The sequence below is a fragment of the Mobula hypostoma genome, chromosome 2, assembly GCF_963921235.1.
Source record: "Mobula hypostoma chromosome 2, sMobHyp1.1, whole genome shotgun sequence".
In the NCBI taxonomy this organism is placed as follows: domain Eukaryota; kingdom Metazoa; phylum Chordata; class Chondrichthyes; order Myliobatiformes; family Myliobatidae; genus Mobula; species Mobula hypostoma.
In genome coordinates, this window is record NC_086098.1 from 40,113,519 (window position 1) to 40,127,994 (window position 14,476).

The window sequence follows — 14,476 nt, forward strand, 5'->3', positions numbered from 1 at the left end:
CAACATAGCATGCCCATGACTTACGAACCCTAACTCGTATATCTTTGCTTTGTGGCAGGAAACAGAAACAGAAGCCCTCCGAGGAAACACATGAGATCATGGGGAGAACGAACAAATTTCTTACAGACATCTGTGGGAACTGAACCTTGATCTTGCAGTTAACCGCTACGCTTCTGCACCCCCACTTTTATGCAACTTAAATAGACAATTCTGTTCAACATTCCTTGAAGTTTTGAAGGAGTACAGTATTGGAATTGTCAATCTCTGTTGAAATGTGTGAAGATATGGGTAGTGAGTAGTAGTCAGCGATTCATGGTCAGTGGAGTTCTACATGAAGCTTGTGCTGCATGTAGTACTCATATCTGTATTTTGCAGTCAGCAGCGAATGAACTTAGAAGAAAGCTGAAAAATAAAAAGATTTTATGAGCTACGTGGCGGAAGCTGCCCTTATTCTGGAATGATATGGAAGCTGGTACCAAAATGATGTTGGATCTGTGGGATACAGAATCCGTGTAAGCAGACAATTAAATTGAAGAATTCTCAGAAGCAGACATGATGTAAAACATATTTATTCATAATTCTATTTCATTGCAGAAAGCAAAATAAAAATGGGCCTTTTCGCATAAAGGGAACATTAAAATAACAAAATTAAAAATTACAGAATTTTCTTTTTTTTCCCCAAGAGGGAATGACAATCCCCACAAAAAGGTTTTAGAGTACTAAATATTTGTTCAAAAATAAAATGATTAAAACACAGCTTAATCAACAATACGAAATCCTGACAGTATCAAACAGTATGTTTGATTTACTCATCACATCTGGCTACATTTGTGTAGAGAAACTGTTCAGTTTTCAATACACTTCATAGTTCTATTCCTCTTCACGTTTCCAGACGTAATATCAATTATTTCTGCGCTCATCTGTATGGAGTATTCCATTTTCCATTCGCTCTACTCTCCTCATTTAGTACATGTATTCTGTGCATTTAGTATCTCTTTTCTCTACAACTGCAATAAAAGTTGGAGTTCAAGTAAAAGTAAACAGATTCTGTGTGACTACATCAACGGAAGTTGCAAAATCATGAACTGCAGAGAAAGGATATCAAGAACAGATGCTTGTGGATTTCCATGTTTAATTTGGCCAAAATAAATACCAACAATTCCTGTCAGCTTTACACAGCAGTGGCTGGCAGTATAAACACCAATCATTATTTGAAAGGAAGGTGTCAAAACAATTCCAAGTTGTACCACTATTTACTAGGCAAAATAATAGGCAAATCGATATTAATCATTTCTCCATTTGGCACATTAGTTCAGTTCTATTAAACCCAATAAATGGGAGGTGGCACAGGAAGGATCAATGATGGGTAGACAACAAATGGGATCTGTTGAACAACCTTAAAGACTCTTGACTGGACCTATTATACAATAAAAACTAACTCAGTCTCTCAAACTACCTTGTCATGATTCTTGCACTTTGTCTACCTGCAGTTCACTTTCTCTGTAATAAACACTACATTCTGCACGATGGTTCTGTTTCCTTTTTGTACTACCTCCATGCATTTGAGTGTGGAACGATCTGTCTGGATGACATGCAAATAAAAGCTTTTCACTCTATCTCGGTGTATTGCACAATACTAATCAGCTAAAAGAAACTGCAAAGTCACCGGGAGAATTATTACCACCTCTTTGATTGCCAATGAGTCCATTGTTTAGATTCTGTACCAATTTTAGTCAATACCACCATGGATAGTCCCAAACCCAATTGTGAAACAAGGAGAGTCGAGCATGTGGCATGCAACCCCGTCCAACAAAAACTCCTACAGAAGTGCCAACAGAAGCTCCTAAGACTGCATCCCTGGAGTCATAGAGAAGTACAGCATAGAAACAGGCCTTTCAGCCCATCCAGTCCATGCTGAAACCATTTAAACTGCCCACTCCTACCAACCAGCACCAGGACGATCGCCCTCCATACTCCTACTATCTATGGACCTATCCAAACTTCTGTTAAATGTTAAAATAGAGCGAGCTTGCATGCACCACTTCTACAGGCAGCTCATTTCACACTCTCACGACCCTCTGAATGAAGAAGTTTCCCCTCCTGTTCCCCTTAAACTTCTCACCATTCACCCTTAACACATGACCTCTGATTGTAGTCCCACTCAACCTCTGTGGAAAAAGCCTACTTGCATTTACCCTATCCATACCCCTCATAATTTTGTATACCTCTGTCAACTCTCTTCTCAATCTTCTATGTTCTAAAGATACAGTCCTACCTATTCAATCTTTCCTTAAAACTCAGGTCCTCCAGACCCAACAACATCCTTGTAAATTTTCTCTGCACTCTCAACCTTGTTTACATCTTTCCTGTAGGCAGATGATGAAACTGCACACAATATTCCAAATTAGGCCTCACCACTGTCTTCTACAATTTCAACATAACTCAATACATTGATTTATGAAGGCCAGTGTGCCAAAAGCTTTCTTTACAACCCTATCTACCTCCGACATCACTTTCAATTAATTATGGACCTGTATTCTCAGATCTCTTTGTTCTACCATAAACAAAGAGGAAGGATCTTTGCCTAGAAGACATATGAGTTTATCTGGTGAAAACTGTATGTCTGTAGAAGCCACAGAGCCAATTAACCTACCTTCATCTAGGACAGAGGACCACAGTGAGCTGCTGTCAGTGGTCTATCCCCTAGAGTAGTGATGATTTTAACCACCAAATAACAATTTTAGTCCAACTTTCTTGAAAATGATTTCAACAGGGTACTGCAGAGGAAGTTCAGAAATTATTCCAGGATTAAGATTAGCAGTATATAAAAATTCAACCTGCATTCCATTACAACATCTTCCAAAAATGTTTATATTACATCATCCATTACATTCGCAAGAACAGTACATTTTCCTTACAAATATAAGCAAATACAGCAGTTTATTTTGTATTAATTCTATTTTAATGTAACTCAAAATAAAGTGGAAATGTGATCAAAGACTGTATTTACATAGTTTCCGATAAGGGAACACTTAGGAAACCTCTGTTTCCATTTAATGAATTATTTCTGAAATGCAGTAATTGTTGCCTAGAAAGAAATCTGGAATCTAACTTTTCCATAAATACATGTAATAAATTAAAAAAAAATCTGATGATTTTCAGATTATCCATTTTTGTGCCGATGATCTGGGAAGAAATATTGACTAGGATACTTGAAGAAATTTCTGACAGGAAATCCTTAGTCTGAAAGGAAAATAGGAGATTTAGTTTCCAACTTCATGTAAATGATAATGGTTAGAAATTCTATTGTGCACCATTTTGATGTGCTAAGCAATAATTTAATACAAGGCTGATTTCAGAGAACAAATAACAACTTAGCATTTTCAGACCCAAGCCACTTCCTGTGCTGAAATTCACTGCCCAACTCTGTATGAAGAAATGAACGCTGAGCTTCTCTAACAAGTTTCAAGCTTAGAAGGGTGGATTTAGTAACCCTTGTATAAAATTACTTACCTGAAGTCTGGATTGATTCTAATGTGGGTATACCATATATCACATTAAACGTACGTTTTTTTTTATAGCAATGTTGTCCTGATGGCTGGTCAGATCTAACAACACTGTGATCTCTGTTTCGGAGGATCATGTCAGAACATCTTTCAAGAGGCGAACCCTCACAAGATGTCAGGCCCCAACAGTGTCCCTCGCCAGCTACTGAAATCCTGTGCCAACCAACTGGATGGAGTGTTCAACGACATCACCAATCTTTTATTGCTGTTCTGAGGTATTCACTCACTTCAAAATGGCAGCAAGCATGCCAGTGCCCAAGAAGAGCAGTGTGAGGTGCTTCAATGACTATTGTCTGGTAGTTCTCACATCTACTGATGAAATGCTTTGATATTTGTTATGAAGGGAACTTAACTCCTGCCTGAGCAAGGGCTGGTTGTCCACTCTGCTTTGTAGCATCCAGACAACAGCAAATATTCATCAGGCTGCTCTTTTATTAATTACAACTTAGCATTCCCCTCTGTGTTCATCAGCAAGCTTTCAAAACCTGGGCCTGTGTACCTCCCTCAGCAACTGTCTTCCTCATTGGGAGTAATTAATTATCATTGTAACTAATATTCCAGTAACATTTCTGTCTTTATGAACAGAGTTAAATTACATGTAAAAACATTGTAATTAGGGATACAATTCTTGATGGAATTCCCTACATCTCCAAGCATTTTGCTGAAGTTTAGTATTTTAAAGCAAATTATTTTCAAATATTGAATTAGCAGCATCAATCAAGCAAAAGCCCTAATTTGGTTTACAAATCAGAAGAAGCCAGTATTTTTCATTAAAATGGATATACGTTAAAATAAGTAGCTCCAATTTAACAACCATTTTCATTTTAATAGGTAGAGCAGACAACAGAAATTTAACTAAATGCCTTTTTGAAGGGGTGGGTGCTTATGACAGTGTATTTATGTCGATTAGGGGAGCTCATTTCTCAGACACTATCATCAATGACCTTAAGCAAAACTCAAAAGTACTGCATGGCAGACTTGTTCAGCAGAGAGCAATAATGTGTTATACATGATAAAACATTCAATTGCTACAGTACAGTCATTAATTAAACAACTCAAAATACAGCATGATACATACATGTCGTCATCTACATCAACTCCCATGGAGGTCAGATAGAAAAACGTTCCTTTATTACCATAATTGTGCACCAACTAAACCAATTTCTAAACAATTCCATTGTACTACATTACTGAAAAGTGTCCTTTTCACAAATTGTTATAAGTTAAGTTGAACAAATCTGCATGGAGCAATCTATAGTTAAAATAATGTTGCTGCAGTATATTTAGATCCAGTGGCTTAGTACAAACACATGGAGAAAATTATACTCAGCTTCTGCACATACCACAGTGCCAGATTACTGGTGAATTACGGTCAGGCTCAATTATTTTTATTTTATTTAAAGATACAGCGTGGAAGAGGCCCTTCCAGCCCAATGAGCACGCTGCCCAGCAACCCACTTAGTTAATACTAGACTAATCACAGGACAACTCACAACGACCATTTAACCTACGTGTCTGAAATGTGTGTGGAAACCGGAGTACTCGGAGGATAACCCATGCGGTCACGGGGAGAACGTACAAACTCCTTATAGGCAGAGTAGGAATTGAACTCTGAACTCTGACACCCCGAGATGTAATAGTGTCACGCTAACTGCTACAGTACCATGTTGCTCCCAACAGGTATCCTTCAAGCCGGGATTAAATCCGTGACCTAAAGATTACTGGAACACTCTCCAGTCCTCCTCTCTACCATCTGAAATATTGAAGGTGCTAAATAGTGAAAATCTGCCCAAGGGACAAACATTGCCCACAAAACAGCCACTGAAGACCTGACACCTGGAAAAGGAACAACCTCAGACTCTCTCAGCTGTAAAAGCTGTCAAGGATTTTGAATGCTTCAGAACATTCAAGACATTCAGAAATTTTTAAAACAGGTTAGAATCATTTTTTTCTTTAAATGGATACATTAAAAAATAAAAAAGCTGAAAGAAATACAGTTAAAAATAACACAATTGATGTTATGTTGAGTCATGCAACCCAGAAATATGCTCTTTGACCCACTGGGCCCATGTTGACCACTAATCACATTTCATTTTCCCCGTAGTGCTATGAACTCTCCCAAAATCTAACTTTCATCTACACACAAAGGGCAATTTAATGAAGGTAATTTTGGGGCGTGGCATAAAACCCAAGCACCTGGAGGAAACACAAATCATCATGCAAATACCACAAAGATAGTACCTGTAGTCAGGCAGATTCTGTGGAGACAGCTTCCCTATTAGCAGACAGGACACCTTGTTCGGCTGAACATCCACATTAATTTATATTTATCTGACATCTTATCTTGTGCCACCATGTCCTTAATGACCTCACATGACTGCTCTAAACATCGTATTGCCCAATAAAATAACAGAATGTTGGAAATACTAATACTGCATACATCCCTCTCAAAACTTCCAGTCTATTGAAATAAATGGACTGCCTGTTCCAGCACTAGCTCTAAACAAAACAGACAGCTTTAGCAAGCAACATACATCAAAGTTGCTGGTGAACGCAGCAGGCCAAGCAGCATCTGTAGGAAGAGGTGCAGTCGACGTTTCAGGCCGGGACCCTTTGTCAGGAAGCTTTAGCAAGTGTGCTTTTCATCACCGAACTCAGAGTACAGTCTAATGTTGGGCATCACATGTAGAACTCAATCAGCAAGCTCCTGCTCACACCAGGTCCTGAACTTCACAACTTTTTTTGGGTGGGCAGGGAGTGAGTTGAGGGGGACGCTAACTGTGCTCTTTCCCAACACATTTTAGCCCAGAAAAGCAGCACAAAGTTATCCCCATTTCAATAGCACTGAGGACAAAGATAACAGAGCAAAGATGTACCAAGGATGAACATAACATGCATCTAGAACTTTGTATTCCAGTCTTAACTGATCTCTTTTGCATATCATTCACACACAATCACAAAGTTTAACCCACCCAGATCTTTGCATTCTCATTTGTAAAATCAAATCCACTTACAATCACTTGAATCCTCAATCCACCCCCACCCTCCCACTTCTCCTCCAATTCTAACTGCACAAGAAAGCAATCTGTTTGAAATTCTATTTATTTTGCAGAGATAACTCGACTTGCAAACACAGCTTGGATACATTGAAAGTGACATGAGAATATTTTGGAATTACACCCTTCATTATAAACCTGTCGCAAGGTTTAATTATCCGTACTTTTGCAAATTCAGGATTCAAGTTTATTTATCATGTGAACATCAAAACAAACAGTGAAATACGTCGTTTGTGTTAACAACCAACACACCCAAGGAGTGCCACTGAATGCCTTGTTAAGGTCAATGGATCATTGACAGCACCCATTCCCTTTAGAAGAGTACAACATCAGCGATGCCCCATGTCCGTCTAGTTGAATGCGATTTGTGTAGAACCATTCCTGTGCCTTCTTTGGTGGAGGCTGATGGGTCTGGTTCTGCACAAACCGGACATGGAGGTTGTCCTCTTGGCCTACACCGATGATGTTCTCCTGATGGTGACCGATCCCAGTGACCTGGGGAGGATGTGTGAGCGCCAGGAAGTTTTCTCAGCAGTGTCCTCTGCTAGGATCAACTGGGCGAAATGTACCGGACTCTTAGTGGCTCAGTGGCAGGTGGACTCCCTGTCAGAGGAGATGAAAGCTTTTGAATGGAGAACCAAACATCTGCTCTATCTGGGAGTCTACCTGAGTCCTTCTGGGGAGACCTGGCTGGCGGACTGGCAGAAACTGGAGACGCAAGTCATGGCCTGGCTGGGGTGCCAATCAGACCCTCTCAGGGTGCTTTCCTATCGAGGCAGGGTGGTGGTCATAAACCAGCTGGTAGCCTCCATGTTGTGGTACCGCATGGTCACCTTAGCCTCACCTGCCCCCTTTGTCGCAAGAATGCAGAGGAGGTTAATGGTCTTCGTCTGGGGCAACAGGAAACACTGGATCTCCACAGGGGTCTTGAGTCTCTCAATGGGAGAGGGCAAACAGTCGCTGGCACCATCTTGAGCACACATTTAATTCAAATAAAGTTCTCTGACTAGATGCACCTCCCATATTTTGGGCCCACTTTTAGTGCATTCAGGCCTCCTCTCGGCCCTTAATTACACGTTAAAAGAATGACATTTGTAAGAATAATTTTCTTAGTTGTTGGGAGGGACACAAATTGGGCGCGGTATTTTTTTAATATATACAGTGGATTCCAGCTAATTGGTACGTATCAGGACCAGTACATTTTGAACCAATTAAGCAGCTGTCCCAATTAGCTGAAGTTTCATGGAAATAAAAAGTTATAAGCGAGACAAACTAAAGTTTAGCTGAGTAACAAATAATGCATTTAAATGAAATACAGAACAAATTAGAACATTACTAATATTACTACAGTACTATTAAACTGTGTATTAGTTCTTAATAGTTATCGATGGAGAAATTCATCCAGTGTAAGCTGTCATGTTCTTTTCAATGACTGTAAATAAATAGAAGCGCAGTCACTTGGTGCAGATAATGGACTGACTTCATAGAATGTATCCATCAAATCTTCATTGTCATTGCAACATTCAAGACGATTGTTGATACCTTCAAATTCTCCGCAGTTACTAACATGAAATAGTGAAATTGTTCCATTTTCGCTCTCGGCTATTTCTGGCATCTCTGGGTCCAACTGCTTGAAACTACAGTAAACAAAACAGTTGTGAATTGTCCTACTTATTTCTCTCCAACTATCAGTTACAAAATTAGTGCTTTTTGGACAGAAACAAATGCAACTGAGGCCACTTAAAAACTTCACTCGAAGCACGGTGTCGTGTCTAATGGCCATGCAAATGCTAGTTCGAAACTATTTGGCAGCATTCTCCTGTCCCATTTAAGCCAGCATGGTGTCCCAAATAAACGAGGTGAATCCTGGCTCCATTAATTTGTGCTCTAAGATTTGTCCCAAATATGCAGCTGCCCTGATTAACCGATCAGCCAATTAACCAGAATCCACTGTATACTTTAATGAAGCTCATTTAAAACTTAGACAACAGCTGCTTCAAGCAGAGTTGGACTGCACCCAATCACTGTGCGGAAGCACAAGAAGTGGCAATTTCACTTAGGTATGTAGCTGAAGATTTAAAAAAGAGATTTGCAGCAATTTTCATGGTTGGAATGCGCTCAATCACTGAACAGGAATCATTAAAAAGGGCAAATAAAAATAAGGCAAGGGCAAGTGGAGCAGCCATTGTATGAGTGGATCAGTGGTGGAGTGGCTTTGGTTCATTAGGCTTTGGCAAGATCAAGCTTGGGTGAGTTAAGTATCTGGTAAGCAAGTTTCTTCTTCATTCCTCATCTCTTAGGACACAGTCAGTGCAGTGAGAATGGCTCCAGGGGTTGTCTTTTGTTCTGTGTCTGAGATGTGGGAATTCTGGGAGATCTCCAGCCTCCCAGACAACAATATCTGCGCCATGCTGCAGCTCCTCAGAGAACACGTCAAGGAACTGAAACTGCAGCTCGATGACCTTCGGCTCATCTGGGCGACTGAGGAAGCGATAGATAGGAGACAGTAATCCCCAAGTTACAGGAGGCAGGTAACTGAGTGACTTAGTCCTTCTGAAAGGTCTCGGCCCAAAACAGTGGCTGTACTTTTTTCCCCATAGATGCTGCCTGGCCTGCTGAGTTGCTCCAGAATTGTGTGTGTGTTGCTTGGATTTCCAGCACCTGCAGATTTTCTCTTGTTGGAGATTTTAAGGTGCTGGACAGGAAGCTGTAAAGCAGGACCTCCATGGGTGCAATTCTAGACTACTGCCTGTGGCATGCGCTAGTGAGTGTAAGAATAGGATGATTTGGCAGATGAATGAGTAGCTGAGGAACTACCGCGGGGGCAGTAGTTCTGGATCATTGAGATCTCCTCTGAGGAAGGCATGTACAAAAGGGATGGGCTACACATGAACCCAAAGGGAACCAATATACTTGGGGGTAGGTTTGCTAGAGTTGTTCAGGTGGGTTTAAACTAATTCAGCACGGGGGTGGGAACCGGGATGATAAGGCTGAAGATATCGTGGTGGCATCCGTTAGACTCGTGAGACCATGGATCTGAGCCTGGAAATTCTTGCTTCAGTCTGTGTTAGAGCAGCGTCTGTTGTGGCTGTAGAGGCCCACACGGGAGTGACAGTCTCGGCTGCAGCGATTGCACTTGAAGGCGCTGGCCTCCAGTGTTGTCTTGGTGCTGTTTTATCGGCGAGTGCGCTTTTCTTCAGCAGCAAGCCTCAGCTTCCCTTCTCCTCTTTTTAGACCTCTGCGTAGTTCCAGCCTCCAGTGAGAGCGATCGCTTGTGATGTCCTCCCACCTCTCGACGTTCATGTTCAGTGACTTCATGTCTCTCTTGCAAACGTCTTTGAAATGAAGATGGGGCCGCCCTTGTGCTCTCTTGCTGGAGGCCAATTCCCCGTACAGCAGGTCTCTCGGGATCCTCCCGTCTGACATGCGGTGTACGTGGCCCAGCCAGCGGAGACGGCGTTGTTGGAGCAGGGTGAAGAGGCTGGGTATCTGGGTGCTGGCCAGGACCTCATTGTTGGTAACTCGGTCAGTCCACGTGATGTCCAGGATGCATCTCAGGCTGTGAGGGTGGAAGGCGTTGAGACACCACTCTTGTGTGTAGTAGAGGCTCCAGGTCTCTCTGCCATAAAGCAGTGTGCTGAGGACGCAGGCCCTGTAGACTGCAACTTTGGTGTGTGTCATCAGCTTTCTGTTCTCCCAGACTCTCTTTGTCAGCCTGGCGAATGTTGAGGCTGCTCGTCCAATCCCTCTGTTGATCTTGGGGTCTAGGGAGAAGCTGTCTGTGATGGTGGAGCCAAGGTATGTGAACTCGTGAACTACCTCCAGCTTGTAGTTGTTGATGGTAATGGCAGGGGGATGCTCAACGCCTTGGCCCAACACATTGGTTTTCTTCAGGCTGATGGTCAAGCTGAAGTCCTGGCAGGCTCTTGAGAAGCTGTCCATGAGGCGTTGCAGTTGCTCTTCAGAGTGTGTTGCCAGTGTGAGAGGGAGGATAGGCAGGTGATAGAGAAGGGATGCGCTCATACCAATGGTTTGAGATGTGTCTATTTTAATGCATGAAGTATTATGAACAAAGTGGATGAGCTTAGAGCGTGGATCAGTACTTGGAGCTATGAAACTGTGGCCATTACAGAGACTTGGATGGCTCAGGGGCAGGAATGGTTACTTCGAGTGCCAGGCTTTAGATGTTTCAGAAAGGACAGGGAGGGAGGCAAAAGATGTGGGGGCATGGCACTGTTGATCAGAGATAGTGTCATGGCTGCAGAAAAGGTGGACGCCATGGAGGGATTGTCTACTGAGTCTCTGTGGGTGGAAGTTAGAAACAAGAAGGGGTCAATAACTGTACTGGGTGTTTTTTGTAGACCACCCAACAGTAACAGGGACATCGAGGAGCAGATAGGGAGACAGATTCTGGAAAGGTGTAATAATAACAGGGTTGTCGTGGTGGGAGATTTTAATTTCCCAAATATCGATTGCCATGTCCCTAGAGCGAGGGGTTTAGATGGGGTGGAGTTTGTTAGGTGTGTTCAAGAAGGTTTCTTGACACAATATGTAGGTAAGTCTACAAGAGGCTGTACTTGATCCGGTATTGGGAAATGAATCTGGTCGGGTGTCAAGTTTCTCAGTGGGAGAGCGTTCTGGAGATAGTGATCACAATTCTATCTCCTTTACCATAGCATTGGAGAGGGATAGGAACAGACAAGTTAGGAAAGCTTTTAATTGGAGTAAGGAGAAATATGAGGCTATCAGGCAAGAACTTGGAAGTATAAATTGGGAACATCTGTTCTCAGGGAAATGTACGGAAAAAATGTGTCAAATGTTCATGGGACATTTGCATGGAGTTCTGCATGGGTACATTCCAATGAGACGGAAAGGATGGTAGGGTACAGGAACCATGGTGTACGAAGGCGGTTGTAAATCTAGTCAAGAAGAAAAGAAGAGCTTACGAAAGGTTCAAAAAAACTAGGTAATGATAGAGATCTAGGAGATTATAAGGTTAGCAGGAAGGAGCTTAAAAATGAAATTAGGAGAGCCAGAAGGGGCCATGAGAAGGCCTTGGCAAGCAGGATTAAGGAAAATCCCAAGGCATTCTACAAATATGTCAAGAGCAAGAGGATAAGATGTGAGAGAATAGGACCAATCAAATGTGACAGTGGAAAAGTGCGTACGGAACTGGAGGAGATAGCAGAGGTATTTAATGAGTACTTTGCTTCAGTATTCACTACGGAAATGGATCTTAGCGATTGTAGGGATGACGTACAGCGGACTGAAAAGCTTGAGCATGTAGATATTAAGGAAGAGGATGTGCTGGAGTTTTTGGAAAGCATCAAGTTGGATAAGTCACCAGGACCAGACGAAATGTACCCAAGGCTACTGTGGGAGGTGAGGGAAGAGATTGCTGAGCCTCTGGTGATGATCTTTGCATCATCAATGGGAACGGATGATGTTCCAGAGGATTGGAGAGTTGCAGATGTTGTTCCATTATTCAAGAAAGGGAGTAGAGATACCCAAGAAATTATAAACCAGTGAGTCTTAGTCATAGTCATAGTCATACTTTACTGATCCCGGGGGAAATTGGTTTTCATTACAGTTGCACACTTCAGTGGTTGCTAAGTTGATGGAGAAGATCCTGAGAGACAGGATTTATGAACGTTTGGAGAGGCACAATATGATTAGTAATAGTTTGCTACATGAAGCTTAGAAAAATAGAGGGCTATGGGTAAAGCCTAGGTAGTTCTAAGGTAGGGACATGTTCAGCACAGTTTTGTGGGCCGAAGGGCCTGTATTGTGCTGTAGGTTTACTATGATCTATGTTCTAGTCAGCATGGCTTTGTGAAAGGCAGTTTGTGCCTTAGGAGCCTGATTGAATTTTTTTTGAGGATGTGACTAAACACATTGATGAAGGAAGAGCCGTAGATGTAGTGTATATGGATTTCAGCAAGGCATTTGACAAGGTACCCCATGCAAGGCTTATTGAGAAAGTAAGGAGGCATTGCCAAGGGGACATTGCCTTATGGATCCAGAACTGACCTGCCCACAGAAGGCAAAAAGTGGTTGTAGACAGGTCATATTCTGCATGGAGGTCAGTCACCAATGGGGTGCCTCTGGGAAGTGTTCTGGGACCCCTACTCTTCATGATTTTTATAAATGACCTGGATGAGGAAGTGGAGGGAAGGGTTAGTAAATTTGCTGATAACACAAAAGTTGGAGGTGTTAGGATGCAAAACTGGGCTGAGAAGTGGCAAATGGAGTTCAACCCAGCTACGTGTGAAGTGGTCATTTTGGTAGGTCATGATGACAGAATATAGTATTAATGGTAAGACTCTTGGTAGTGTGGAGGATCAGAGGGTTCTTGGGGTCTGCGTCCATAGGACACTCAAAACTGCTGCGCAGGTTGACTCTGTGGTTAAGAAAGCATACGGTGCATTGGCCTTCATCAATCGTAGGATTGAGTTTAGGAGCTGAGTGGTAATGTTGCAGCTATATAGGACCCTGGTCAGACCCCACTTGGAGTACTGTGCTCAGTTCGGGTCACCTCACTTTAGGAAGGATGTGGAAACCATAGAAAGGGTGCAGAGGAGATTTACAAGGATGTTGCCTGGATTGGGGAGCATGCCTTATGAGAATAGGTTGAGTGAAATCAGCCTTTTTTCCTTGGAGCGACGGAGGATGAGAGGTGACCTGAAAGAGGTGTAAAAGATGATGAGAGGCATTGATCGTGTGGATAGTCAGAGGCTTTTCCCCAGGGTTCAAATGGCTAGCATGAGAGGGCACAGTTTTAAGGTGCTTGGAAATAGGTACAGAGAAGATGTCAAGGGGAAGTTTTTTTTTATTAACGCAGAGTGGTGAGTGCGTGGAATGGGCTGCCAGCGACAGTGGTGGAGGTGGATACGATAAGGGTCTTTTAAGAGACTTCTGGATAGGTACATGGAGCTTAGAAAAATAGAGGGCTATAGGTAAGCCTAGTAATTTCTAAGGTAGGAACATGTTCGGCACAATTTTGTGGGCTGAAGGGCCTGTATTGTGCTGTAGGTTTTCTATGTTTCTATGTTTTATTTGAATGCACGCAGTATACAGAATAAGGTAGATTAACGTAGCAGAGTTATAGATTGGCAGGTATGATGTGGGCATCACTGAATCTTGGCTGAAAGAAGATTATAGCTGAGAGCTTAACGTATCAGAAGAACAGGCAGGTAGGCAGAGGGGATGGGGTGACTCTGTTGGTAAAAATAAATGAAATCAAATCCTTAAAAAGAGGTGGACGTAGGATCAGAAGGTATAGAAACATTGTGGGCAGAGCTAAGAAACTACAAGAGTAAAAGGACCCTGATGGGAGTTATATACAGACCTATGAACAGTAGCAAAGATGTGGTCTACAAATTAAAATGAGAGACAGAAATGGATATCAAAAGGGCAACATTACAATAGTCATGGAGGATTTCAATATGTAGGTAGATTGGGAATATCAAGTTGATACTGTATCCCAAGAGGGGGAATTTCTAGAATGCCTACAAGATGGCTTTTCAGAGCTGCTTGCGGTTGAGCCCACTAGGGCAGTGGTCCCCAACCTCCAGGCCGCAGACCGACACATTGCCGCGAAGAATGCAGTGGTGCAGCAGTAGCCAGAATGCCCCCAGCACACCTTTAAGAAAAAAGCAGAAATAAACAAGCTAATTAATTAGGTGCCACCCGGCACGTAAATGTCGGCCCAGATCAGAGGCGACGCAATGAACTGGAATTGATTAGAGATTGAAAGTAAAGATACCCTTCGGGGGCAATGATCATAATATGCTAAAATTCACCCTGCAGTTTCTGGGAGCAAGACAGAAGGCACAGTAGATACATGCAAAGAAA

At 42.3% G+C, this 14,476-nt stretch overlaps 1 protein-coding gene across 7 annotated transcripts in view; it reads right to left on the bottom strand.

Annotated features, from left to right (window-relative positions):
• Positions 1 to 563: 563 nt before the first annotated feature.
• LOC134339444 (sterile alpha motif domain-containing protein 12-like) overlaps positions 564 to 14,476 on the bottom strand; it is a 58,934-nt gene continuing 45,021 nt past the window's right edge. For 4 of the 7 annotated variants that reach the window (XR_010016406.1, XR_010016408.1, XR_010016407.1 and 1 more), the window contains one exon: positions 564 to 3,243. Coding sequence is in view for 4 of the 7 variants with exons in the window: in XM_063035990.1 (XP_062892060.1) it covers positions 3,239 to 3,243 (5 nt within the window). In the remaining 3 variants the exon portion in view is untranslated. Of the gene's footprint in view, positions 3,244 to 6,678; positions 14,265 to 14,476 lie in introns of those variants that run through there. The other 3 variants (XM_063035971.1, XM_063035962.1, XM_063035976.1) reach the window with 1 other exon arrangement.